General features: G+C 40.9%; 1 protein-coding gene across 6 annotated transcripts in view; it reads left to right on the top strand.

The window, feature by feature from the left end:
* The window catches only part of akt1 (AKT serine/threonine kinase 1), a 122,398-nt gene that overhangs the window by 29,256 nt on the left and 65,410 nt on the right, over positions 1 to 27,732 (top strand). For 2 of the 6 annotated variants that reach the window (XM_080202612.1, XM_080202614.1), the window contains exon 2: positions 6,219 to 6,350. The exons of 1 other annotated variant lie outside the window; for it this stretch is intronic. In XM_080202612.1, coding sequence (XP_080058738.1) covers positions 6,305 to 6,350 — 46 coding nt within the window. In that variant the 5' untranslated portion in view covers positions 6,219 to 6,304. Of the gene's footprint in view, positions 1 to 5,660; positions 5,797 to 6,162; positions 6,351 to 27,732 lie in introns of those variants that run through there. 3 more of the 6 variants (XM_080202611.1, XM_080202613.1, XM_080202610.1) reach the window with 3 other exon arrangements.

The following is a 27,732-nucleotide window of genomic DNA, read 5'->3' as shown; positions in this document are numbered from 1 at the left end:
AGCTGTTGTGGTGTGTGGCTGCTCAGCTATCTCTGGCAAACTGCATGGGATTAAAAATATAAATCTCATAACCCGTATCTGTATCTAACCTTGATATTTTAGTCATGCATCTGGGTCTTTGGGGATGTTGTGGACCATTTAAATTAAACTTAACCCTCACAACATTTAAGAAGCATTTAGATGAGCACTTGAAATGTCATAGCATACAAGGCTATGGATCAAGTGCTGGTAAATGGAATTAGAATAGACAGATGCTTGATGACCAGCGCAGGTATGATTGACCAAAGGGCCTCTTTCTGTGCTGTAAAATTTGATGGCTCTATGACTGCTTTCAGTAGTAGTATATTTGGGCACTTGGCATAGTCCTATAATTCAGCGTGTGTGCTGCAACTGCATTTTGTTTCATAATGTTCACTGATTTCTGATTATCAAACTATTGGGCATTTATGGGTTAAATGAATCCTTTTCTCAGAGTAATCTGCAATTCTTGACGTGAAGTTAAAGAGGTTATTATTGCTTCTCAGGAGCTTTAAAATCCAGAGCATGCACAGCAACATGGATACCATCCATCAATGATGCTTCTATTACTGTCTGACATGCTAGTCAATTTGGACCATATGTTCTGAGATCATCTGTTATTTGTCACATCTCAATAGTCAGCGAGTCAATGGATAGTGGAATTACACCATCTCTGCAGCACCTCATCATCTTCATCACTAGTGCCATGTGCTTCGCCATGTGTTTCTTCAGTCACATTATTATCCAATTACTATAATTTACTGCAAGTATGGATGATATTGTGAGGATTGTTCTTTGTACATGCTTACAAATTCACTTGATTCCCCTTGCTTTATAAAGAGTGCAGATGGAAAGCACAGTCACACCAATCTACTTGGATATTGTATTGCCATGAGAAGTTTTTTTGCGCAATCTGCATTATTATGTTCTTATTATTGTATTGGTCTTCACAGTGGAAGACACAAATAACATGCCAAAGATTGATGACAAAAAGGCAGTGGCAGATGAGGACCTAGAAACTATCATTATCACTAAAGAGATAGTGTTGGGCAAGCTAATGGGGCTAAAGGTAGACAAGTCTCCTGGCCCTGATGGAATGCACCCCAGAGATGTTGGGGGGGAAATAGCAAATGCACTAGTGGTAATTTACCAAAATTTGCTGGACTCTGGGGTTGTTCCCGCAGATTGGAAAACAGCAGATGTGGCGTCACTGTTTTAAAAAAAAGGAGGTAGACAAAAGATGGGTAACTACAGGCCAATTAGCTTAACTTCAATAGTAGGGAAAAAGCTTGAATCTTATCACCAAGGAAGAAATAGCGCAATATCTGGATATAAATTGTCCCATTGGGAAGATGGGTTTATGAAAGGAAGGTCATATTTGACTAGTTTGGTGGAATTCTTTGAGAACATTACGTGTATGGTGGACAATGGGGAACCAGTGGATATGGTGTATCTGGATTTTCAGAAGGCGTTTGACAAGGTGCCGCACCAAAGGCTGTTGCATAAGATAAAGGTGCACAGTGTTATGGGTAATGTATTAGCATGGATAGAGGATTGGTTAACTAACAGAAAGCAAAGTGGGGGAAAATGGGTGTTTTTCTGGTTGGCAATCAGTGACTAATGATGTGCCTTAGGGATCAGTGTTGGGATCACAATTGTTTACAATTTACATAAATGATTTGGAGTTGGGGACCAAGTGTAGTGTGTCAAAATCCACAGAGTGCTAAGATGAGTAGCAAAGCAAAGTGTGCAGAGGACTAAGATGAATGGCAGAGCAAAGTGTGCAGAGAACGTTGAAAGTCTGCAAAGGGATATAGATAGTTTAAGTGAGTGGACAAGGGACTGGCAGATGGAGTACCATGTTGGTAAATGTGAGGTCATCCATTTTGGTAGGAATAACAGCAAAATGGACTATTATTTAAATGGTAAAAAAATGCAGAATGCTGCTGTGCGAAGGGACTTGGGTGTCCTTGTGCATGAATTACAAAAAGTTGAATTGCAGATGCAGCAGGTTATTAAGAAGGCAAGCGGAATTTTGTCCTTCATTGCTAGAGGGATGGAGTTTAAAAACAGCGAGATTATGTTGCAGCTGCATAAGGTGTTGGTGAGGCCAAACCTGGACTACTGTGTACAGTTTCAGTCCCCTTACTTGAGAAAGGATATACTGGCACTGGAGGGGATGCAGAGGAGATTCTCTGGGTTGATTTTGGAGTTGAGAGAGTTGGCTTATGAGGAGTTGAATAGACTGGACTATACTCATTGGAATTCAGAAGAATGAGGGGAGATCTTATAGAAACATATAAGATTATGAATGGAATAGATAAGAAAGAAACAGGGAAGTTGTTTCCATTAGCCGTTGGAACTAGAATTAGGAGATTCTGGCCTCATAATAAGGAGGGGCAGATTTAGGACTGAGTTGAGGGGAAACTTCTTCACTCACAGAGTTGTGAATCTGTAGAATTTCCTGCCCAATAAAGCAGTTGATGATACCTCATTGAATGTTGTTAAGGCAAGGATAGATAGGAATTATGGGTTATGGTGACTGGGCAGGTAAATGAAGCTGCGTCCACGAGAAGATCAGCCATGATCTTATTGAATGGTGGAGCAGGCTCGAGGGGTCAGATGGCCTACTCCTGCTTCTAGTTCTCATGTCCTTATGTACATGGATATGTTGGTACAGCATATTGTGCAAATAATCAAATCCATGTTTATAATGATGCATACTTCCCACGCAGAAGTCTAAATGAAAATCATGGCCAGCAGCAGCTATACAGATATCTGATGGGTAATATCTTGGGCTATTTTAACCAGGCCTAGCTTCCAGTAATGGTCAGAGTTCCAGTCATTATTTTGTTTAGGATCGTTCCTAGTAGCTACTTTGAAAAGTGACGGTTCCTGTACTTAAAGTTATTTCATTTGATAGCAGTTCTGTAGTTATCCCTGTAGTTATTTGGTCATAGTCGTCAGTGCCAGTAGTTATTTGTTCTAGTGGCAGTTACAGCAGTTATTTTCTTTAATGCCAAACCAGTGACTAAACCGTTTAGTCACTGGCCCAGCTGTTATTTTGTTCAGTGTCATTCCAAGTAATTAGTTCAGTGTCTGTAAGAACACAGGAAATTTGAGCCTATGCCCCCTCGAGCATGCTCTGCCATTCAATTAGATCATAACTGAACTTTGACCCCACCTTCACCTTCCTGCCTGATCCCCAGATCCTTGACTCCCTTAGACAAAGCTTAAAAATGTATTCATCTTCGTCTCGAATCTATTCCATGCCTGAACCTTCACAGCCCTCTATGATAGAGAATGCCAAAGATTTACAATCCTCTAAGTTTAAAAAAAATCTCTTCAATTAATTTACCCCTATCCTAAGATTATGACTTCAAGTTTCCCAATTACTGAAAACAACAGCTATCCTTCAAGCCCTTGGAGGATACTGTCACTTCCCCTTCTTCTCAGCTGCAGAGTATAGGCCCTTCCATTCATTTTCATTTTACTTAATCTTTGCTTATAGGACAACTCGTTTATCTAGTGAATCTTCATTGCACCCCCTCAAGGCAGGTATATTTTTGCTCACTACAAGGATCAAAACTGTCCACAAGTACCAAGTGCAGTTGCAACAAAGCTCTCTACCTTACTCTTAAAGACCAAAGGTCAATTTCCAAGTTGTAATTATTTTATCACCAATTCTAGTAGTTATAGGCAGTGCCAGTTTCAGATTTCTAAACAAAAGTTCTAATAGCTACTTCAATGGATGTGGGTTTTGCTAGTTAGGCCAGCATTTATTGCCCATCCCCAATTGCCCTTGAGAAGATGGTGGTGAGCTGCCTTCCTGAACTGCTGCAGTCCATGTGGTGTAGGTAAACCCTCAGTGGTGTTAGGGATGGAGTTCCAGAATTTTGACCTATGCTGGTGAAGGGATGGCGATGTAGTTCCAAGTCAGGATTGTGCGTAGCTTGAAGGGTAACTTTCAGATGGTAGTGTTTCCATGTATCTGTCGTCCTTGTCCTTCCTGGATGGTAGCGACCATGGATCTGGAAGGTGCTGTCTTAGGAGTCTTGGTGAGCTCCTGCAGTGCATCTCGTACACGGCAACACTGCTGGCACTGTGTTGGTGGTGGAAGGAGTGAGTGTTTGTGGATGCTGTGCCAATCAAGCGGGCTGCTCTGTCCTGAATGGTGTCATGCTTCTTGAATGTTGTTAGAGCTGCACTCGTCCAGGCAAATGGAGAGTATTCCATCACACTCCTAACTTATCCCTTGAGGATGGTGGACAGGCTTTGGGGAGTCAGGTGAGTTACTTGCTGCAGGATTCCTTGTCTCTGACCTCCTCTTGTAGCCACAGTATTTACATGGCTAGTCCACTTCAGTTTGTGCTGAATGGTAGTATTGATAGTGGTCGATTCAGTGATGGTAATTCCATTGAATGCGAAGGAGTGATGGTTAGATTCTCTCTTGTTGGAGATGGCCATTGCCTTTGTGGCTTGCATGTTACTTCCACTTGTTGGTCCAAATCTGGATATTGCCTGGGTCTTGCTACATTTAGGCATGGACTGCTTCAGTATTTGAGGAGTAATGAATGGTGTTAAACATTATGCAGTCATCAGCGAACATCCCCACTTCTGATCTCATGATAGAAGAATGGATAGTTTCAGAATATTGCAGCACAGAGGAGGTCATTTGGTTCACAGTTCCTATGCTGGCTCTTTGAAGGTGGAACCCAGTTCTTACCCTTTGGCCTGCAATGCTTTTCTTTTTAAACAGATGTCCAATTCCATTTTGAAATTGATAACTGAATCTACTATGACTGGCAGTGCTTTCAGATAATAACAGGTTCTTCATTAATTATTATAAATCTGTGTCCTCTGGTCACCAACCCACCCGCTATTGGAAATAGTGACTTTGTTCACTGCCCAACACAACAGTTTGACTTTGTGCTGTTCCCAGAGTTTGTTTTGTGTTGTGGCAGACCTGGTTGAAGTTTATGTTAGCATCACTTTGTTGATGTCAGGAGTTACTTATAGCGAGTGCCAGATTCAGTGAGCTGTCTACTGACAATCATAATAGTTACTTTTGGGTTTAGTGCTGGGTGCTGGTGGTTAGTTTCACACTAGTTACTTTGTTTACCACTGTTAATTGTGGCAGTAATTAATTATTTTTTGGTTTAGTGTTGGTGCTAGTAGTTAGTCTCAGTGGTGATCTTGTTTACCACTGTCAATTGTTGCAGTAGTTAATAATTACTGGGTTTAATGCTGACGCTAGTAGTTAGCCTGACAGTGGCGACCTTGTTTACTGCTGTCAGTTGTTGCAGTAGTTAATAATTCTGGGTTTAATGCTGGTGTTAGTAGTTAATCTGACAGTGGTGATCTTGTTTACTGCTGTTAAATGGTTAAATTGTACCACAGATCCCAATAGTTAGTTTGCTTACTGCTGTTAATAGTTGCAGTAGTTAGTAACTTTTTGGGTTTAGTGCTAATTCTACTAGTTTGTTTACTGCTGCCAGTTGTTGCAGTGGTTAATTTGTTAATCGCTAGTTAGTTTGCTCACTGCTGGTTAAGAGTGTGGAGCAGGGCTGGGCGGTGTGTAGCCCCTGTAACTGACGTGTATTGGGGGAAGCCCAGGCCAGCCTAACGTCACCGAGTCTCACTCAAGGAGGAAGCTGTCCCACCGCCGGCACTCCAGCAGCTCAGCGCCGCGGGGGATCCGTGCCCCGGAGCTCAGAGTAGGGGGCACGGCATGGGGAGGGAGGGCAGAGGCTGAGAGAGCGGCTGCAGGTAGGAAAGGTAGGGAGGGAGGGGGATAAACTTCTGCATTGAGACCGGTCCCAGTGCCCACCCAACCCCCCCACCAAGGCCTGACTGAGCTCTAGGCCCGTTTCCATCTGCCTTGTCCGGAGGAGTGTTGGTGGGGCTGGAGGATGGGTCAGCACCCGGGACTGCACCCTCCGCCTGGGCTTTCCCCCCGCGGAGCCGCTGGCCCCCGATCCGGGAGCAGGATGCTCGCTGTCGATGCTGCACTAGAGGCGTTCCCGTCCGTCCCCTGCCATTCATTACAATGAGATCAGTCTCGCCAGCCTGGAAACCACTAAGTGTGAATGAGCTCCTATTTTGCCCTATTGCATAACCACCCACCCCCCCCCTTCTCTCGCTGCTCCACGAGTGACAGGCTGCTGCTGATCCTTGTGTGTGTGTTCTGTCTAATGCAGGTTACTGTGAAGAACAAGGGCTTTCAATCAGGAGTCAACTCCCCTTGGAGTGAAGTTCTGCTGCTGCTGAAATCTCCCGTACCGCTATGACTGAAGGTACAATAGTGAAAGAGGGGTGGCTTCACAAACGAGGTGAGATTTTGAGATATTGAGCCCAGGAGAAGTGCATGCCACACTTCATTTCGTGAACAGACATTTCACTGTTGCCAATGATTGAAATGTACAGAATTGGAAAAATATTTTACTCTGAAGCTGTTTACAGGAGAGCGTGTATTTCACATTAGATGTTTACGTGCAATTAGCTATTGCTCTTTGATCCATAGTGTGGGTTGGGTTTTATTAAGTTTTGGCGAAGAAGCTCTCAGTCCGTTTTCCTGAACTGCGTTGCTGCTTATGTTTAGGGGAAAAAGATGACAATATAACCATTTTAAAAAGCGGAAATAAGAATTATAAACCTCTCCTAGCTGCTTTCTAATTGCATCCCGATTATAACATTGGCTACAGTGGCGCTATATTCATGTCAGTAAATTATTTGATCGTGCAAAACACTATCAATAATTTTCATATCCAGTGTTACTCAGTCCACTACTATATTATGGAACTGATGGTGCAGTCTGGTGAGCAGAAGGTAGTAACATTAGCAAAAACACTGCGATGGAGCTTCAGTGCAATGATGGGTGTGGTTTATTCTCCACTTCCTGACATGAATGCCTTTTGAATGATGAGTATTTTTTTCATCAGTCTGGCATTTCCATTACACTTTTCTCCAAGTTGACCTCATTGATTCTATAGGCCCTTCAATCACAGCAGAATCCAGTGTCTAGTTTGCCATGAGTGCTTGTAATGAAATATTGTTGATAAGCAACTGATTAGTTCTACTATGCTGCATACGAGAAGGGATTTTGTGTGGGGAATATAGAGATGAAATGCTGTAATTGTAACTAGGCGTTCTTCTACCAAATTTTGTTCATGTTAAAGGATGGCATGGTGGCACAGTGGTTAGCACTGCTACCCTACAGCGCCAAGGACCCAGTTCAATTCCGGCCTCGGGTCACTGTTTGTGTGGAGTTTGCACATTCTCCCTGTGTCTGAGTGGGTTTTCTCCCAGTGCTCTGGTTTCCTCCTACAGTCCAAAGATATGCAGATTAGGTGGATGGACCATGCTAAATTGACCCTAATGTCAGGGATTAGCAGGGTAAATATGTGAGGTTAAGGGAATAGGGCCTGGGTGGGATTGTGGTCAGGGCAGACTTGATGGGCCGAATGGCCTCCTGCCCTGTAGGAATTCTGTGATTCTAAGAATGTTTACAAGATATAATCAAGGGTTATTACATATGTTACCAAGATTTGTTTTGGAAAAAGTTCTAAATGTCTTAAGTTATTTTATATGTTAACACTTGGTATGGTATATTATTTTTGACATTACACAGTACCAGAATTTGTGACATCTATTACATCTACTAGACACAGATAATGCATTGAAAAAGCAGCACCCAATTATAATACGTTGGGCAGTAGATGTCTGTGCAGTAGTACCTGGGACAATTTAGGAATTCAAGCTTTATACTTCGTAATGTCTCAAATCTATTTTGGTTAAAAGCATTTTATCTGGGATAAGGAATATTGAGAGTGTCCCACTTAATATAATGGTTTCTTTGACACTTGTGTTAAAATTAATTTTGATTACGAAGTGTAACCTGCAGGTTTCAGGATAACTCGGTTTCTTTACCTGGCTAACAAAAATAAACCAGAGGATTTGGTATCAAACTATTTGGAAGAGTGGACTTTGAGTGTCCCTGATGTCGTTCAGTGTTTAAATTCTGGATCAAAATTTGATTCAAAAATTCATAACCTTGAATTTTCAGATTTGTAAATATTTTATTGTGTTTTTTGTAACATTTACTATTCCAAAAGAAAACTTTTTTGACTGTTGGATATCTCTTCTGCTCCGAAGATATAAAGGAAGTTTCACGGGTAATAGAAGTCTCACGTTGCTTTATAACAGTAACAATATCACCATTGTTGTACTAAAAGAATCCACCCTCTTCATAGGAGCATTAGAAGGGTTGATCAAGAGCTTTGTGGAAGAGGTAGATTTTTAAGGTGAGACATAAAGGTGGAGCAAAAGTGAGGCAACTTGGGGATAGTATTTCCAGCGATTGGCGTCTGGATGGTTGAAGGCATGGCTGTAAGTTATAAGTGGGGAACCCATGTAGATCAGCGAGCACATGGAAATGCGTTGTACAGTACTTGGTGTGCAAAAAGATATAGGCAGCAGAATTTTGGATATAAATAAGTTTATTTGGGTGGAAGACAGGTAGCAGAGCATTGGACTACTCATTCCTGAAGGTTAAGAAAAAAATACATGGGTGAGGCTGCGTATGATGATGTTATGGATGTGGAACAAAGTTGTCTTTGACATAACTATCAGGTCAGAAGCTCTGGTCAGGGTCACATAGACGCTGAGGTTGTTAAAAGCCTGATGTGATGATCAATGAAGGATATGCAATCATAGGTAAGGGAATGATTATGGTAGAGGCTTGAATTTCTGTATATTGAGGGTGGAATGCTAACGACGTTGTGGGCCAACCCACAGCATGTGGACTGCAGTGATTCAAGAAGGCAGCTCATCACCACCCTCTCAAGGACAACTAGACATGGGCAATAAATGGCTCACCTGATGAAGGAGCCTGAGACTTTGAAAGCTAGTGCCAAATAAACCTGTTGGACTTCTTACTGTGCTTACCCCAGTCCAACGTCGGCATCTCCTCATCAGTAAATGCTGGTCAGCCAGCAACACCCGTGTCCCACGAATGAATAAAAAAAGACACAGACAGTAAGGGGTTGAAAGAAGTAGCATTGTGATATAGCTAAGTATTGTCAACATATGTATGGAACCTGATGTGTCTTTGGATGATGTCATCAAAAGGAGACATATAGATGACAACTAGGACTGGGCCCGACATAGATCTTTGGAGGATTGGAGAAGTAGTGGTGCAGACAGGAAGAGAAGGCATGAAGCTAAAATGACACCTATAAAGCCACGTTGTTTTCTGCAGCCCTCATGAATATTTCCTCCTTGTTATTCTGGCAAGCTAAGAACTACCACAACAGTTTAGAGCGCATTTTTTGTCATGTCTCACTACTTAAGTATGCAGAGAATGTTGACTAGCTAGAACCAATTACTTTGAACTGTGTGTGTGCTCTTACCAAGAATTATTTTGATTGTTCAGGACAGTGAGTGCCTCAACAATTAACCCTTCCAAGTTTTCCAATAGTCCATGACAATTCAGACTTCTCATGTGCACAATTCTGATTGTATGGAACTGGAAGCTAAACTGTTGCTAAGTAAGGCAGGCCTTTTTTTTTTGGAGACCTTTTGGCCTCCCTTCACCAAGCAGCTGCCTGTCCTGCAGCTCATTGCTTTCTCTGACCTGGTGCTGCTTGAGCCAAGGTGGAAGAAAGAAATGTTAATTTTGCCAAATGCCCCCTCCTCCTTCACCTTCCCTCCACGTGCTTTTTCTCTCTCTTGTGCTCTCTTGGTCTCGCTCTCATCATGTCGCCAGAAATGCTCGGCTCTTCTGTTGTCAGGAACTACCAGCTTCCTACTCGCAGAGATAAAACGGGAACAATAAAGCCCTGAAACTCTGCTAAAATTGGTATGAAGTCCAGAAGGCTGCAGTGACAAGCAGAAAGATGTGGAGCAACTTCACCCTTGGTCTCTTCTATGTTCCACCAAAGCTCCTAACATGTTGTTCTGTTTCTTTTTGTGTGTGTGGGTGTTTTGTGAGCTTCTGCTTCCCTTTTTCTGCCCTCCCACCTTCCCATTGTTCTGTTTCTTTTTTTTTGTAAGTACTATTCATTTCTTATATCTTTTGTTCGAAAGAAGGCCTGTACACAAAATGTGTTTGCTGCCTGAGTGTCTCCACTGTTTTTCCATCTTTGTTTAACATTTCCAGCACCTGCAATACTTGGTCTTTGTTGAAAAAGATCTGTGTTAAAGTGTAAAGAGGATCGCTGTTTAACAAATGGGCAAGAATGTTTGATTTAACAAATAAATAAGTCCTGTTGAGTTGAATTTTCATGTATTGAAGTTTGTTATATATTTTGTCAATCGGGAGAAGAGCGGTAGGAATGTACTGTGAAATAAATGTGCGACAACTGTTCTTTTAAATATTAATTTTTAAAAGAAATTCCTTGGATAACTTCAATAGCTCACAACTAAGGAACCAAAGGAAAATTGCATATTTTCAGAACATTCATTGACAAATATTCAAAGAATTTTAATGATTTATAGTTAACAACTCATTTAGTGATCAGCAGGTGTTGCTAGATTTTGTTTGTATAAATACCTAGGAGGACATTATGTTTTGAAAAGTTTAGTTTTTATATACTTTGCACACTGCCAAAACTTAATTCTGTTGTCTAAATTATGGTAGATTGTTTGCTGATCTCAAGTATTAACATTTAATCACAAATTTCTTTTTGGATTTGGTTCTGTTACTTTGATTTTAAAACCATAGTTGTTTGTTTCTTTTGTTTTTTTTTAAAGCTATTTTCAGATCCACAGTCAGCGCTTTATCTTTGGTAGACATTGGCCCAAATCTTACAGGAAAAATAATGCCGTGTTGACAAAACATGCCCCAATTCATGAGCAAATCGATTCAGGGGATAAAGAGATGTGCCATGAGTTGCAAATCTCCAGAACTTATTGATTAATTTATGTCCCTCCACTGTTCGGTTTATGCAATAGCATCTTACCCTTGGCCGCCTCCCTTTTTTTTTAAGGACTTACTGCATTAGTACATTAATTGGCTGTTAATCTTGCTGAAACTTAAGTGTAAAATACCTTTTTAACGGTGCTATGATTTTTAATCAGTCTATTTAATAATGTGTTTACTTATGTGTCAGTCTATCTGGCCCTGAAAGGGGGCAGTGTAAGCTGTTCAGTCTCCTTCCTGCAGGTAGTAAATTGTCATTGGAGATTAGAAACATGGCTTTAAAATTTGTGTTTTTTTTCTTATTTTTCCCTTTATCACTCTTTTTGTTCCCACTCTTAATCCAGCCTTTCTTCCCTGTTCTTTATTTTTCTTTCTGTACCTGGCTTATCTCATAAGAACATAAGAACATAAGAAATAGGAGCAGGAGTAGGCCATCTAGCCCCTCGAGGCTGCCCCGCCATTCAATAAGATCATGGCTGATCTGTCGTGTCTCAGTTCCACATTCCCGCCCTCTCCCCATAACCCTTAATCCCCTCGCTTATCAAAAACCTATCAACCTGCGTCTTAAAAATATTGAGCGAGGCAGCCTCTACCACTTCAACAGGCAGAGAATTCCAGAGATTCACCACCCTTTGAGTGAAGAAGTTCCTCCTCAACTCCGTTCTAAAACCCCCCCCCCCCTTTTATCTCGAGGCTGTGCCCTCTAGTCCCACTGTCCTTTCTGAGCGGGAAGAGCCTCTCCACCTCTATCCTATCCATCCCATTCAACATCTTATATGTCTCAATGAGATCTCCCCTCATTCTTCTAAACTCTAACGAGTACAAGCCTAGTTTATTCAGCCTCTCCTCATAGTTCAACCCCCTCAACTCCGGAATCAGCCTAGTAAACCTCTTCTGCACTCCCTCCAAGGCCAAAATATCCTTGCATAAGTGCGGCAACCAAAACTGCACACAGTACTCCAGCTGCGGCCTCACCAGTGCCCTATACAGCTGCAGCAAGACCTCCCTACTTTTATATTCAAAGCTTATTATATCTCAAGCTTCCTCTTCTTCTCCATCCTTTGCCTGTTTATTTCTTAACCCTAAAATCTCTTAAGATGCACTGCTGGGTCCTCTGTTCACCCAAGTTTTTTGGTTGCCCTTAACACTGCATATTAGCTTGCACTTTCAGAAAGTTATGGCGCCAAGTCTTTTTTGAGCTGAGGATGCAGGATAAAATTTAACTGAGATGCCCACTGCAATAAGATCTGGCATTGCTTCCATTCTATTCAAGCAAACAAAGCACTGCAGTTGTGAATAGTTCACTTTGTACTTTTAATTTTTAACTTCAGGTATGATTTCCATGCTTGCAAAACAGATTTGTAAAGAACAAACTGGAAAATAGATACTGATTTCTGTGTGAGAAACTTTGAATAAAAATATCTAAGCTAACTGAATATTTAATAACCCGCAGTTGTAATTATGCTATAAAATTATAACAATATACAGCTATAATAGTACAGCTTTAAGTATGCTGGGATGTCCTGAGGTTATGAAAGTTGTTAGGCAAACTCAAGCTTCTCTTTTCTTTGATATTTCTTAAGTTATATGAATCCTAGGGTTGTCACCCTGTCAATATATAGACTCTTGTGCTATATTCACAACCACCTTCCTGATCTTGTCATCTCCTGCTGCCTCTCCTTTCACATGATCTAAACCACAAATGCAACCAATTCTGGCCACTTCCTTGTATCTCTCACCAACTGCATCCGCCTTCTAATCCCATTTCCTCCTGCATCTGTTTCTTTGCAAAGCTTCTCCCCAGGGCAGCTTAACTGCATTTTTAACCTGCAGCTATTCATCTTTTGGCTTGCCAAGATATGCCGTTTGCTCAGACATTCACTCATTTCCATTTTGATGCCCAAGTCCCCATTTTTTTCCCTTCAGTTAAATAGTGGGAAGATTGAAGCCATCGTCTTCAATCCTGGCCACAAAAGGCCCATTTATCCAACATGGGAGTTTTTTGTTGACCGTTATTGGTTCCTAGTTTCCCCCCAAAACCTATAATTTAAAATTCTGTAGCGTTGCCACTGATTCCATGTAGCTATAAGATATAGGAGAAGAATTAGGCCATTCGGCCCATCAAGTCTGCTCCGCCATTTAATCATGGCTGATGTGATTCTCCTCCCCATTCTCCTGCCTTCTCCTGTGTTTAAGTTTAATGACTATTTAAGTTGACAATTGCAGGTTACTTAAGTAATCACAATGCTGATATAAAAATATAAATACAAAAAAGAGACACCCTTTTGAGGTACCATCCCATTATATCATTTGCTAATGAAATCTGGAATTGAGGCTAGTCTCAGTAATAATGACTATGAAACAATCATTGCAAAAACCTATCTGGTTCACTAAAATCTACTCTACTTACCTGGTCGGCCCTATATGTGACTCCAGGCCTACATCAATGTGGTTGACTTTTAACTACCGTCTGAAGTGACTTAGCAAGAAAAAGCAGGAGAGAGGACAAGAGGAAGTTCCAATAAAGAAAGAAGACCGAGGAACAAACAGGAACTCATAAAATTAAGAAAAGGAGAAATGTGCTCCATTGGTTGACTCTCTTTTGATCCTAAGCTGAACTTCTGACCCCATGTTCTGAATTTTCATCCTGGAGGCAGGTAGCGAGATTTAGGAAAATTCAGATTTAAACTTCAGGCCATCCAAAACTCTTATCTTGCATCAAGGCCTATTTATCCAACATGAGAATTTTTTGTTGACCATTATTGGTTCCTAGTTTCCCCCCAAAGCCTGTAATTTAACCTTCTCATTTTCATCCTTCAGTCTCTTAATAGCCTTTGCCTTTCCTATGTCAAGTCAACTAGCATGAGTAAGCCATCCTAAACGTTTTTGCATTTTTGAGTCTGAGCTCTTGTGCACCCTCCATCATTGAGAGATGTGCTTTTAGCCAAATAGGCACAGTGAACTGGAATTCCTTACCTAAATCTCTCTCCGCTTCTCTACACAATCTTAAATCCTTGATTAGGAGTCCTAAGATCTGGTTAGTTTGTTTAGCATTAATATTTGCCATTCACAAGTGTCATGGGGCATTTTTCTGTGAAGGATGTGATATAAAAGTAAGTTGCTTTTGTAGTTATTTCAGCTCTCAGTTATGGTACTATCAATCTTTGGCTACTTTTATATAGAGAGTTTTTTTTAATTAAAATTTTGAATTTGTTGCTTGTACTTTTGATGTGGGTAGATATTTGGTGTAATTTAGTTTTATCAGAATATTGGTACTCGGATGTACATTATGGTTACAAATGGATCAAATGAGCACTATGGCCATAGGAAACATGATGATACAGAAGCACATAACTAGTTTAAGAACTAAAGCATGCATCCTTTTCTGATGTGCCACCTGTACTTTTGTATATTCATAAATACGGGAATAGTTTTTCCTTTTCTGAGTAAAAGCAGATAACACTCATACAATTCCAAGAGCCAAGATCTCTCATCCCGAAAACTGGAATAAAATATTGGCATATAAACCTATTATCTTGCATCAAAATTAGCCATATTTACAAAATGTAATACTTTAAAGTAGAAAACATTGGGCGGAATTTTACTGGCACATCTGCCTGAGGTGTGTACGATTCCGCCCGAGGCCAACAGAGAATGCCGTTTTCCGAGCCTCTCCCGCCTCCCCGGAATCGGGGTGGGCGTGCTGGTAAAATTCCAGCCAGTATCTTGCTGCTCAGTTTGATGTATATGTCATTGGGCAGCTCCGTTTAGTTGATGTCCCACCACGTCCCAGTCATCTGAAGACAGACTTAGTTCAGTTTAATAATGTAGGATTCTGTTTCCTGCTCATCATCCACATTATGCTTGCACAATTGACTTGATGGTGATTGGAATCCACACGAGCATGGGCTAGAGCAAGAGGGAAAGGATAATCTATAATGTCTCTCACCATTGTGATACACTGTAGCATTCATTCATATGCAAGTGCCACAAAAGCTATCACATTGCACAGAAATGTGCAGGAAAGCAGAAAACATGGGTTTCCTGAGATGATTTAGCTGTTATATCTTGTTTGTTAGTGAGCTATAATGAATATAATAATCACACAACTTTAACACCAGCAACTTAAGTTTTTGGATTTTAAATTTGTATATCCAAGGTAATGTTATTTATAGCTTCCTCTATCTCCATCCTTGCTTAGCTTCATTTTGTTAATTTTGTAAAAAAAAACTTTTTTGGTTAGATCGGCATACTAAATTCTCCCTCGGTGTGCCCAAACAGGCACCAGAGTATGGTGACCAGGGGATTTTCACAGTAATTTCATTGCAGTGTTAATGTAAGCTTAATATCTAAATGGGGAGAGACTTTAGGGCGCTCCAGTGCAGAGGGATCGGGGTGTCCTGGTTCATTAGTCACACAAAGCTAGCATGCAGGTAGTTTATTTAAATAAATAAATTTTTAAAAACTTCTTTTCCTTATTAGAATCACTTCCACAGGATTACATTCAACTGAATGGCACAATGGGGCAACCCACTGAAACACGAATGAGATATCCCATAGTGCAGTGGCATGTATGTTTGTTCATAAGATATAAGAGCAGAGTTAGGCCATTCGGCTCATCGAGTCTGCTGTGCCATTCGATCGTGGCTGATATGCTCCTCATCCCCATTTTCCTGCCTTCTCCCCATAACCTTTCAACTCATTACCAATTAAAAATCTGTTTGAACTCCTCCTTAAATTTACTCACTAACCTAGCATCCACCGCATTTTGGGTAGTGAATTCCACAGATTCACACCTCCTTTGGGAGATGTAGTTTCTCCTCAACTCTGTTTTAAATTTACTACCCCTTATCCTAAGACCATGACCTCTCACCCTAGAATGTCCCACCAGCGGGAGCATCTGCCCCACGTCCACTTTATCCATACCTTTTATTACTTGTATACCTCAATTTGATCTCCCCTCATTCTTTTAAATTCCAGAGCGTATTGGCCTAAACTGTTCCTTCTCTCTTCATACAACAAATCCCTTTAGCTACAAATGCCAACATTCCATTTGCTTTCTTTATTATCTGCTTTACGTGCATGCTAGTTTTCTGTGACTCATGAACCAGGACACCCAGATCCCTCTGCACTAGAGTGCCCTGAAGTGTCTCCCCATTTAGGTATTAAGTCACTTTTTCCATTTTTCTGACTAAAATACATGAACTCACACTTATCCATGTTAAACCCATCTGCCACATTTTGGTCCACTCTCCCAACCGATCTATGTCTGTTTGTAAGGTTCTTGTTTCCTCATTGTAACTTACTGTCCCACCTATTTTTGTGTCATTTGCAAATTTGGCTGTAGAGCCTTGTATCCCAGTATCCAAGTCACTAATATAGATTGTAAATAGCTGTGGTCCAAGAATTAAACCCTCTGGCACCCCACTAGTTACTTCTTGCCATCCATTTATTTCCAACTCTGTCTTCTGACCATCAGCCAGTCACCTATCCAAGATAATGATGAGTACATGGGTTTTATTGGGATTGAGGGTTATAGATAGGCCTGGTAGCTAGGGATATGATCGGCGTAACTTGTGGGCAGAAGGGCCTGTTTGTGCTGTAGTGTTATATGTTCTATAATAAATTACTTCTAATCCCCTGTGTTGAAGTTTGTTGTTATAACCTCCTAGTTATTCACTTCCACAGCCAATATTTTCAGAACAATAATAACTGCAGGAACTGTTCACCTTTTAAGCAAGGACTTGCCCTTTTCAGTCTGTGAGATGGTAACAAACAAAGCAGAAGGGGAGAAAAATAAAATAAAAGCAGACATCACGTACTTGCCACTTTGTGACTGATGTTTATTGTGTTGCATAATAGCCTTTATATTTTTAACTCATTGTTAATTTTTAATACTTACTAGTTACTTGATTGTGGAGTGATATGTGGGGTGGCACAGTGGCAGTATGGTTAGCACTGCTGCCTCACAACGTCAGGGACCCTGGATTCAATTTTAGCCTTGGGTGACACTGTGGAGTTTGCACATTCTCCCTGTGTCTGTGTGGGTTTCCTCCAGTTTCTCTGGTTTCTTCCCAAAGTCCAAAGATAGATTGGCCATGGTAAATTGCCCCTTAGTGTCCCAAGGTGTGTCAGTTAGCCAGGGTGGGTGGAGGTTAGCTGAGTAAATATGCAGAATTATGGGGATAGGACCTGGGTAGGATGCTCTGTGAGAGTCAGTGCAGACTTGATGGGACGAATGGTCGTCTTCTGCAAGGATTCTGTGACATGATTTGATATACTGGAGAAACTGACTGAGTTTCTCTGGATCTTATTAACAGAAGAATGTACAGTACTGTAGAATTTATTGATTTCAGATAGATACTATCTATAGCCTCAGATGTTTTAACAAGACAGCTTATGTTTAAGCGGTGAAGTGCTCGGTTGCTAATGTTTTTGCTGCTTATGGAGGTTGTTAGCTGTGCTGGTGACCAGGTCCTCAATGCACCTTTTACACAGATTTTGCTAAGGTGATATTATTTGATTTATAAATGAATTCCATATCAAAACATATGATATGAAGCACGTTAGTGCACTCCTGAACTAAGTAGAATCAAAATAAGAGTTATGTACAATTGGCAGCAATGGATGCCACAGTGTGTACCATCTGATGCATCATGTAGCGATGTGTATGAGTTCATTTGCCGGAATGCACTAAGCCAGTATGTGTACACAAAAATCTCTCTTTCAGGACTGTATAACTGCACTGAAAAAAAACATGCTCAAACCGTGTTTCATGATTCTTTAACTTTTCATCAGTGTGTTATAGCATGTAATATTCATAGGAAAGCTGCAGTAATCTATTAACTCTGGATATGTTACAAGAGTTAACATAATGTGCCCTGTGAGGAAAAGCATTTTAAGAATATTTTACAAGGGAGACTGGAAGATGCTTTGCAGGAGATGGGCAGGACTAGAATTGAAGGAGAGATTGAAAATCAATAGGAAGACAAAATGATTTTGGGAGCAAGTTCCATAGAGCAGAATTTTCTGGTTGAAAGGTTTGGGGGGGGTTTGTGGAAGCTGGGAACAATAATTTAGGGTTGGTAAGGCAGAGGTTGCACTGTGATATATTGCTGGGAAAAGGTCACGGAGAAAACTGGAAGAATTTGAACAATCGGATCTTGATCATTATGCTAACATACTTGGAGAACACCGCGATGATGGATGTACATAATGTCGAGAGGAATTGGCTACAGAAATCTGGATTAACCGAAGTTTGCATGCAAGGTTGACCATATAATTTATGGATGACTAATTTAAAACTTCAGGGAAGTGAAACTTGACAGCTGGTGTCTGAAGAATTAGTGGCCGCAAAATTAACCTTGAGCTTTGACTAATGTGGAATGTTGTTTCTTTCTGACCAGTTTATGTTCCAATGCAACGAAGCACCCCCATTGGTGACAGAACTCTCAAATTTCACGTTTGTTTTTAGTCTTCCACAATTCAGTTCTAATTGAAAGTTGGAGGTGAGGTGGTTTTGTGGGAGGGTCGGGGTGGGGGGCTTGTGGTAATCTTGTGGCACAGTGGCAGTGTCCCTGTCTCTGGGCCAGAAGCTCTGGTCCACTTTTGGGACTTGATGGCCTTGCAAGGTATTTTCATAGCATGGTTTATTATCAGCCTGTAAAATCCTTCCATTGTGCCTGATGGCAGGTGGTCAGAGTGAGAGGGTGTCTTGATCAGCCAGACTGCAAATGGCAATGGCAAACCACTGCAATACTTTCACCAAGCATAATCATGAACCAATCCAGTGGCAATCCATGATTGCAGGCTGTCATACCTGAAGGAGGATTGAGGATTAAGTCCAGTTGTGCATGTGTTGGAGAATTGTATTGTCGGAGGATTCATGTATTGTAAGGTATGAAGGAATCTAACTGCTGGAAGATGATGTTTTCTCCTTCTATTGTAAACAAGAAGACTTTTCAACATTTTAAGGTCTTTCCCCCACTATGCTTTTTGTGCAGTTTTGCTCCTGATGCACAATTTCTCTCATCAGTTTTCTGCTTTAAGATTTGCCAAGAGTATATGGGCAATCTTTTCTTTCATGTAGTGTTACAAAGCAAAAATTTTAATATTGCTGCAAAGTGACTGAAAAGAATTTTATTTGAAGAAAAAGCACATGCAAGATGAGATTCTAGGACATCCTTTCCCCATTACGTGCTTTAAATACAAACATCCAGACACTTTGATATTTTGCTGCCTGTTATTGACTTAGTAAGAAATCTCACAACACCAGGTTAAAGTCCAACAGGTTTATTTGATAGCAAAAGCCACTAGCTTTCAGAGCGCTAGCTGCCCCTTCGTCAGGGGTGCTGAAGGGACAGCCAGCGCTCTGAAAGCTGGTGGCTTTTGCTACCAAATAAACCTGCTGGACTTTAACCTGGTGTTGTGAGACTTCTAACTGTGTTTACCCCAGTCCAACGCCGGCATCTCCACATCATGTTATTCACTTGCCCAGCTAAGTTGCTGATGCTAACATGTTGGAAAATAGAGCAAAATCTTTACTTTTGAACAGCTGCTCCATTTGAATATATGAAATTAAGAGCAAGTACTTGGGAAATAAATGCGGCGCTTTTGCTCCACTATTCCGGGTGGTGTGTTTGTGTTGTCAATGGTGAGAATGCTTGGGCTGTACAAGTGGAATATTTAGCCCAAGGCATAGAACTGCTCTTTAGTTGTACCTAAATTACCATTTGTCCTTTTTTCAGTCAACAATTCAAAATGTTCAAATCATACTGTGAGGCCATTTATGGGCATTACATGATGAGGCTTGGGCTATTGAAAAGGTGTTGCAAGGCAGCTATAATACAAAGGGAATAAAACCCAACTTGTTTAGATGGCACAATTGATGCTTTTGTTCAGAGTGTACAACTTTCCCCCCGTTAGTTTGTTTGAAGAAATTGTATTGCGTATGCTGCAGCTGAGAAAGTGGAGCAGAAACATTGTTTAGTAATTATGGCAATGTGCCCACCGGATCTTCTGTACATGCAGGGGGTCTGTCTAGTTGCCAGTGTGCCAGGCTTTCATTGAATTATTGTAAGCCAGATGCAAAAGCTTGCTCTTGTTTCACAAGGTTTGGTAACGCATGACAGAATGCGTCTCTTAGTGGAGTACAGATTCACTAATCTGGTAGCCCAGACTGAATTAGTATTGTAAGCGTTTCCATGGACGGTTTTATTCAGGCTAAATTTCGGAATGGAAATCCAGCATTTAATATCTAATTATGTGTTCATTTCCAAGTAGTACGTTAGGAGGAATTCTTTAGAATGCAGTTGATGCTAGTGATATTGAGCACAGTTTAAATGCTAAACAGAGAAAGTAGTACTGTTAATATGTAATTGATTTTATGTTTGTTGAAATGTCATGTAAAAAGTAAATTGTACTGGAGCAGATGTTAGGATTTGGTTGCAGCTTTCGTAAAAAAAGGGTGCTGACAGTCATTGCTGTCAGCTGTCTCTGAGCTCTGTAAGCCTGCTGTGTCGTTGCTTCAGTGTGTAAAATCAGCTTGCTTTACAACTGCAAAATATCTTTTGACGTTACAAAGTATTAGTTGAACACTTCTATATAGAATTTTGAGGAGGGAATAGGAAACATCTTTGATAGTGGGGACAGAAAAATACTTTCTCTGAAATATTAAATAAAGTAGAATATGAAATACGTAAGTTCTTAAAATCATAGAATCCTACAGTGCAGCAGGAGGCCATTCGACCCATCAAATCAGCATCAACCACAATCCCACCTACACCCTATCCCCATAACCCCATGCGTTTACCCTAGCTAGTCCCCCTGACACTAAGGGACCATTTAGTATGGCCAATCCACCTGACCCACACATCTTTGGAGTGTGGGAGGAAGCTGGAACAGCCAGAGGAAACCCATGCAGACAAGGTAAGAACATGCAAACTCCATACAGACAGCGATCTAAGACGGGAATCGAACCTGGATCCCTGGTGCTGTGAGGCAGTAGTGTTAGCCACTGTGCCACCGTGCTGCTGTATCTGAGCCATTTGTAATTTATGATGTACAATGGAACCCTATGTCGAGATAACCCTGTAAAAGGGTTCCAGTGTCTTAACTTCTATTGTCTTCAGCAGGAATTCATGGATTGTTTGGACAGCAGACATAGTTCTATGCTGATGACCGTTTTTGAGTTGGCTATGGCATTTTTGGCACGCATGACATTTGGATAGTGAAGTGTTCATGTGAATTTTTTTTAAAAGAAGCTACTTTGATGTTTGCTTACTATGGGTTACCAGATGTTTTAGATTGGAAAGGTAAAGCAATTTTCAGCATGCAAACTGCTGCCCCTGTTTACGTTTTCCTCTGCGTTGTCTTTACGACAAGATGAGCTTGTCTGCAGCTGAGAGAAGATCCTGGATTTTAAAAATGTACTCAAACCAGAACTAGTACATTTGACTAACATTAATCTGGGATTCCAACTCATGGAACTCCTCAAGAGTCCAGTTTTCCATTGAATGCTTCTACATTGAATATGTTTGAATTTTAAAAAGGTAAAACCATAGGCCCAAAGTTAACATAGCACACAGGAGAAGTAAAACATACACAAACACATTCGATTTTGCTTTTTTTTTTAAGCAAGATTAATATTGAGCTAATGGTTAAGATGCCTTATTGGCCTCTGGTTTGCTTTCTGGTTCAGGCATGTTAGGCTGAATGATCTCCTTCAGTGACCGAAGTTTCAATGATTCAAGTTGAAATATATGGCCAGTTTTTAAAAATGCATTGACACTTGGACCAGGATTGCTTGGAAGCTTAGGTTTCAGCACTTGTGTACTGCGAAATTACTCACCTTGTATCTGGAAATCACTCTCTTGTATCTGGAAATCTCACACTTTCATTTTTGTGGATTGGAGAGTCCCACGGAAAGTAACAATGTGGATCTTTAAAATTTACTCGTGGTCATAGGTGTCGCTGGCTGGCCAGCATTTATTGCCCATCCCTAATTGCCCTTGAGAGTGAGTGGTCTTCTTGAGTAATTGATACAACTGAGAGGCTTGCTAGGCTCTTTCAGAGGACAGTTGAAAGTGAATGAGCCATGTTGCTATGTCTCTGGAGCCACATGTAGGCCAGACCAGGTAAAGATGGCAGATTTCTTTCCCTAAAGGACATTAGTGAACCAGATGAGTTTTTCCAACAATTGACAATAATTTCCTGGTCATCAGTAGATTCTTAATTCCAGCTATGTTTTATTGAAATCAAATTCCACCGTCTGCAGTGGTGGGATTCAAACCTGGGTCTAGAAACTCAGCTAGCGATATTACCACAAGGTCATTGCCTCCCTGATGGGTCTGGACTTGTTGCACTAATATTAGTGCAACAGATTATCGTATTGCAACACTGCACAGATTATGAAATGTAACCATTTATACTACATATAATATCTGTCCAGATATCTTCAAAGGAGTGTATTTTTAATGCTATAGGGATACTTGCTCTTCTTTATGTCTATTGTTCATGGTTCGTTTAGGTTAAAAAAGTAAAGGAATGTGACTACTACAGTACAGCTTTCACTTTGCTATCCCTAGATAAGCAGCGCCCAGTGATATTTTACTGAGCTCTCATGCTGCTTACGTTCCAATTTTGATGCTCGTTGCAACATTAAAGTGTGGAAAAACATTATGGGCTTGAATGTACTGTAGCTGGGGTACTTTGTTAGACTTTTGTCCTTGCTGATTTTAAATTCTGTAGCCACTTCTATGAAGTTGCAGTTAGTCAGTGATTCAAATAGCACAAGTGCCCTTTAAAAGGCTGCTGGGTCCTGAACAGGGCAAGCAAATGTGTCTCTCCCTAACCGATCAGATAGAAATATTGTTCATGAACAACGCAACATCTCAAGTATGCATTTAATATCAAATCATGTACGGAGAAAATAATAATAAGAGGAAACGATTTAATGAAAAGAGAGCAAAAGGAAAAAGAAATAAAAAGTAACTTTTCTAAATCTCCAACAAAAATTAAAATCTCATAGAATGCAGGGGTAGTGAAACTGAAACCAAAAGAGAAAATGCTGGAAAATCTCAGCAGGTCTGACAGCATCTGTAAGGAGAGAAAAGAGCTGACGTTTGGAGTCCAAAGGGTCACCTGGATCTGAAACATCAGCTCTTTTCTCTCCTTACAGATGCTGCCAGACCTGCTGAGATTTTCCATCATTTTCTCTTTTGGTTTCAGATTCCAGCATCCGCAGTAATTTGCTTTTATCCAATACTGAAACCGAACTGGGTGATTGCTAACTTTTGTGGTGAGCTTCGTCTATATCTGCTACGCAAATACAGGAACTTCATGGCATTCAATAGGTTTGGGTGCGAAAATCAAACAGCAATATGTTATTTTTGCGTAGTTCTCATCTCAAACTACAACTTTGGATTTTCACATTTAACTCTTCTACAATTGTATATTTATATAATGTATATATTAAATACAGGATAGTATTAAACTTCAAAAGGACATACACAGGTTGGTGGAATGACTGAAAACGTTGTAGAATCCCTATAGTGCAGAAGGAGGCCATTGAGCCTGCACCTACAACAATCCCACTCAGAACATAAGAACATAAGAAATAGGAGCAGGAGTAGGCCATCTAGCCCTTCGAGCCTGCCCTGCCATTCAATAAGATCATGGCTGATCTGTTGTGGCTCAGTTCCACTTTCCCGCCCTCTCCCCATAACCCTTAATCCCCTCTCTTATCAAGAACCCATCAACCCGCTTCTTAAAAATATTTAGCGAGGCAGCCTCCACCACTTCAACGGGCAGAGAATTCCAGAGATTCACCACCCTTTGAGTGAAGAAGTTCCTCCTCAACTCCGTTCTAAACCGCCTCCCCTTTATCTTGAGGCTGTGCCCCCTAGTCCTACTGTCTTTTTTGAGCGGGAAGAGTCTCTCCACCTCTATCCTATCCATCCCATTCATCATCTTATACGTCTCAATGAGATCTCCCCTCATTCTTCTAAACTCTAACGAGTACAAGCCTAGTTTATTCAGCCTCTCCTCATAGCTCAATCCCCTCAACTCCGGTATCAGCCTAGTAAACCTCCTCTGCACTCCCTCCAGGGCCAAAATATCCTTGCGCAGGTGCGGCGCCCAAAACTGCACACAGTACTCCAGCTGCGGCCTCACCAATGCCCTATACAGCTGCAGCAAGACCTCCCTACTTTTATATTCAATCCCCACTCAGGCCCCGTAACCTTTGCGTATTTTCCCTGCTAGTCCCCCTGACACCAAGGGGCATCTTATCATGGCCAATTGACCTAACCCGCACACTTCTGGAGTGTGGGAGGAAACCGGAACGCCCGGATGGAACTCGCGCAGATACAGGGAGAACATGCAAACTCCACACTGACAGTGACCCGAGGTGAGAATTGAACCTGGGTCCCTGACACTGCGAGGCAGCATTGTGCCACCTGTAGTGGCAGATGAAATTTAAGGTGGTGAATTGATTATTTTTGGTACAAAGGTCAGGGAGAAACAATACAAAATAAAGGGTACAATTCTAAAGGAGGTTCAGGAAGAGAGGGATCAAGGCATACAGGACCTGGAGCTTTATAAATAAGAGTTTGCAGTACAAAAGCAAAGAAGTTATGACAAACTGTGTAAAACGCTGTTTTGGCCTCAACAAGATTATTGCATTCACTTCTGGACATCACTTTAGGAAGGTCACAAAAGCATTCAGGAGGATTCAGAAAAGATCCAGGGAAATGATTCTGGGGATGAGGAACTTCTGTTGTGTAGTTGGATTGTAGAAGCTGGGGCTGTTCTCCTTGGAGAAGAGAGAGTTGAGAGGAGATCTGATTGAGGAAAGCACAAGTGGTTTGCACAGAGAACGGGAGAAACTGTTCCCACTCTTGAAAAACAAGAGGACATCAGTTTAATGTGATTGGATAAAGAGGCAATGGCAACACAAAAATCTTTCTAACATAGCAGTTGGTATCTGGAATACATTGTGTGTTGGAACCAGATTGTGACTTTCAAAAAATATTTCTATTGTTATCTGAAGAGAGAAGATTTGCAGGGCTCCAGGGCACAGGCAGGGGAGTGGCACTTGGTGTATTGTCCTTTCAGAGCACTGCCACAGACACATTAAACCCAATGGCTTCCTTCTGTGCTGTAACTATTCTGTGATCCTGTTCTATGATTTGTGTATAATGGTGAATCAGGTTAGCTTCATTGTTATACAAGAAGCATATAAGATTCTGAATAGTACTGACAGGGTGGATGTGGAAAGGATGTTTCCTCTTGTGGGTGAGTCCAGAACCCAGGGTCCATTGTTTTAAAATGAGAGGTTGTACTTATAGGACAGAGATGAAGAGAATTGTTTTCTGTCGGTGTTGTGCGACTTTGGAACTCCTGTGTCAGAAGGTTGAATATTTTTAAGGTGGAGGTAGATAGATTTATGTTAGGTGAGGGAATCAGAGGTTATCAGGGTTAGATCAGGAATGTAGAATGCAACCTGTATAGATCATCCATGATCTTTTTGAAAGGCAGAACAGGCTGGTTGTACCGAATGGCTTGCTTCTTCTCCTATTTTGTATGTTCATGTGTCATTTAAAGGTTAATCTGTTTATGCTTATCTCGGATTCATCATAGTCACACCATCATAATGCATGAACTTACTAATCTTATCCATCAGAAATCTGCTAATCAGGAAGTACCTGTAAAGATCGCTTTTGAACTCCTGAAGGAACTAACAAGGTGCTTAACTGTAGAAGGTGATTGGGGGGGGGGGGAGAAGTAAAAAGATAACTGTCCAGAACAGGGAAACTGATAGCAGACTGGACAGCTATTGACAAAGCTATTAGATTTGTTCCACTCCGATCTAACTGAGGGCTTGTTTTGAGACCTGCCTCACTCCATCTGTTGGACTAAATCTACCCCAACCTAACTGCTACATACTAAGTGGAAAATACTATGTGGTATTGATACTATTTCTGAAAATTTCACTCTCAATGTATCAACCCATATATTTGCCAAAAGATTCATTTATACCAATCAAAACCTTTTTGTCTATATTGTGGAAACTGGTACGAACTTTATTTTCCATGTGCAATATCTGTGGAAGTTTGCTGGATTTATGCTTTTAGTATTCTGAGAGTTTCAGCACAGAAATTACCACACAGCATGGTTTACTGCCAAGTTTAGCAGCAATTGGATTCAACCAAGTCTGTCAGCCTGACTGTTTGAAGTCCAGGTTTGAGTGGGGACCGTGTCTGACAGGAGGAGCGAGGGTTGGGTCAGATATGACAGTGGAATCATCGCTGTATCCCATCTAAGTTCAACTCACTGCTTCTGATGGTGCTTCATTTGATACTTGGATAGCTTGAATCTTCTGCTCACTAATTAAAAAGTTTAAAATTTATTTATTAGTGTCACAAGTAGGCTTATATTAACACTGCAGTGAAGTTACTGTGAAAATCCCCTAGGTGCCTGTTCGGCTACACCTGAGGGAGAATTTATCACGGCCAATGCACCTAACTAGCATGTCTTTTGGACTATGGGAGGTTTTCTCCCAGTGCTCTGGGTTTCCTATGTAGACATGGGGAGAACATGCAGACTCGGCACAGACAGTGAGTCAAGCTGGAATTGAACCTGGGTCCCTGGCACTGTGAGGCAGGAGTGCTAACCACTATGCCACTGTAAAGCAGGGTCGCAGTAGAAGTAACTACCTGTATTTTCCCTTTATAAATTGCTGAATAGATTTTCCATTTTGATGTAACAAGGTGTGTTCATGAATTTAACAATTCACATGCAGTTAGCAATCCATGAACAATGTTTTCTTAATCAGTTTGCCTTTTAGCCCTTTAACTACAGGGGTGATATAATTATTGTATTTGGAAGTGCATTTACAATAAAGATCATTATTCCTCACCAGTTACTCACATCTCTGTCACATTTTAAATGTGCTTAAAATGTGAGTTTGTCCTGTTAGATCAATATTTCTCATGCTCATATCTACTGCATTCTTGTTTATCCTATGCATGTGGTATTGGGGGTCACATCAGCCGTGCTTTCACTGAATGCCAGAACAGGCTCACGAGACTACATAGCCTACTTTTTTTTCCCCCTGTATTCCTATGAGTCACTAAATTCTTAAACGTTATTTTCATTATTTCATACAAGGTTGTGCGGCACGTTTTTGGGGAGGTGAGGGTAGGAGAATTTTTGAGCAAGGTTGAATGGCTTTTCAAATCTCCATGCGCAATTAATCCTAACTCCTGCATGGAAGGGATGCTGTGACAGTGTATGCATGCACACCACTGTGCGTTGTGCCACATTATGGTAGAATACAAGCATATCCCATGCAGCAAGCTACTGAGCTCAGTCAGGCAATCTGTTGTAAATGGAGACAAGTTGGAGTGAGTAAGAAAAATCTTCTATCTTATCGCTCCCACTCCTGTACACTAAAACCAGATGAAGTATGCCTGTTTAGTTGGGAAATTGTATGAAGGGATTGGGGGAGGTGGTGAAAAAGCTGAGAAATATCTCTCAATAAGGAATAAAATACTTTAAAGATTATAAAATTACATTAAAAATTAGCATTTCAGAAATTCAGAACAGAAATGTGCTCCACCGTGAGAACTTTTTTCTATTTTGAATGCAATTTAAAGAAATTAGCACTTTCTAACAGCATTGTTCAGACACAACTATTTGATGCCAGTTTTGCGCTTCTGCATGTTCACCAAGTGCAGCATGTAAAATTATCATCCTTATTATGTTGTATTCTGATGGGATTAATTGGACGG

Source organism: Carcharhinus amblyrhynchos, chromosome 14 (assembly GCF_965287045.1).
Source record: "Carcharhinus amblyrhynchos chromosome 14, sCarAmb.v2.hapA, whole genome shotgun sequence".
NCBI classification, from domain to species: Eukaryota; Metazoa; Chordata; class Chondrichthyes; order Carcharhiniformes; family Carcharhinidae; genus Carcharhinus; species Carcharhinus amblyrhynchos.
This window is presented reverse-complemented; position numbering and strand designations above follow the sequence as displayed.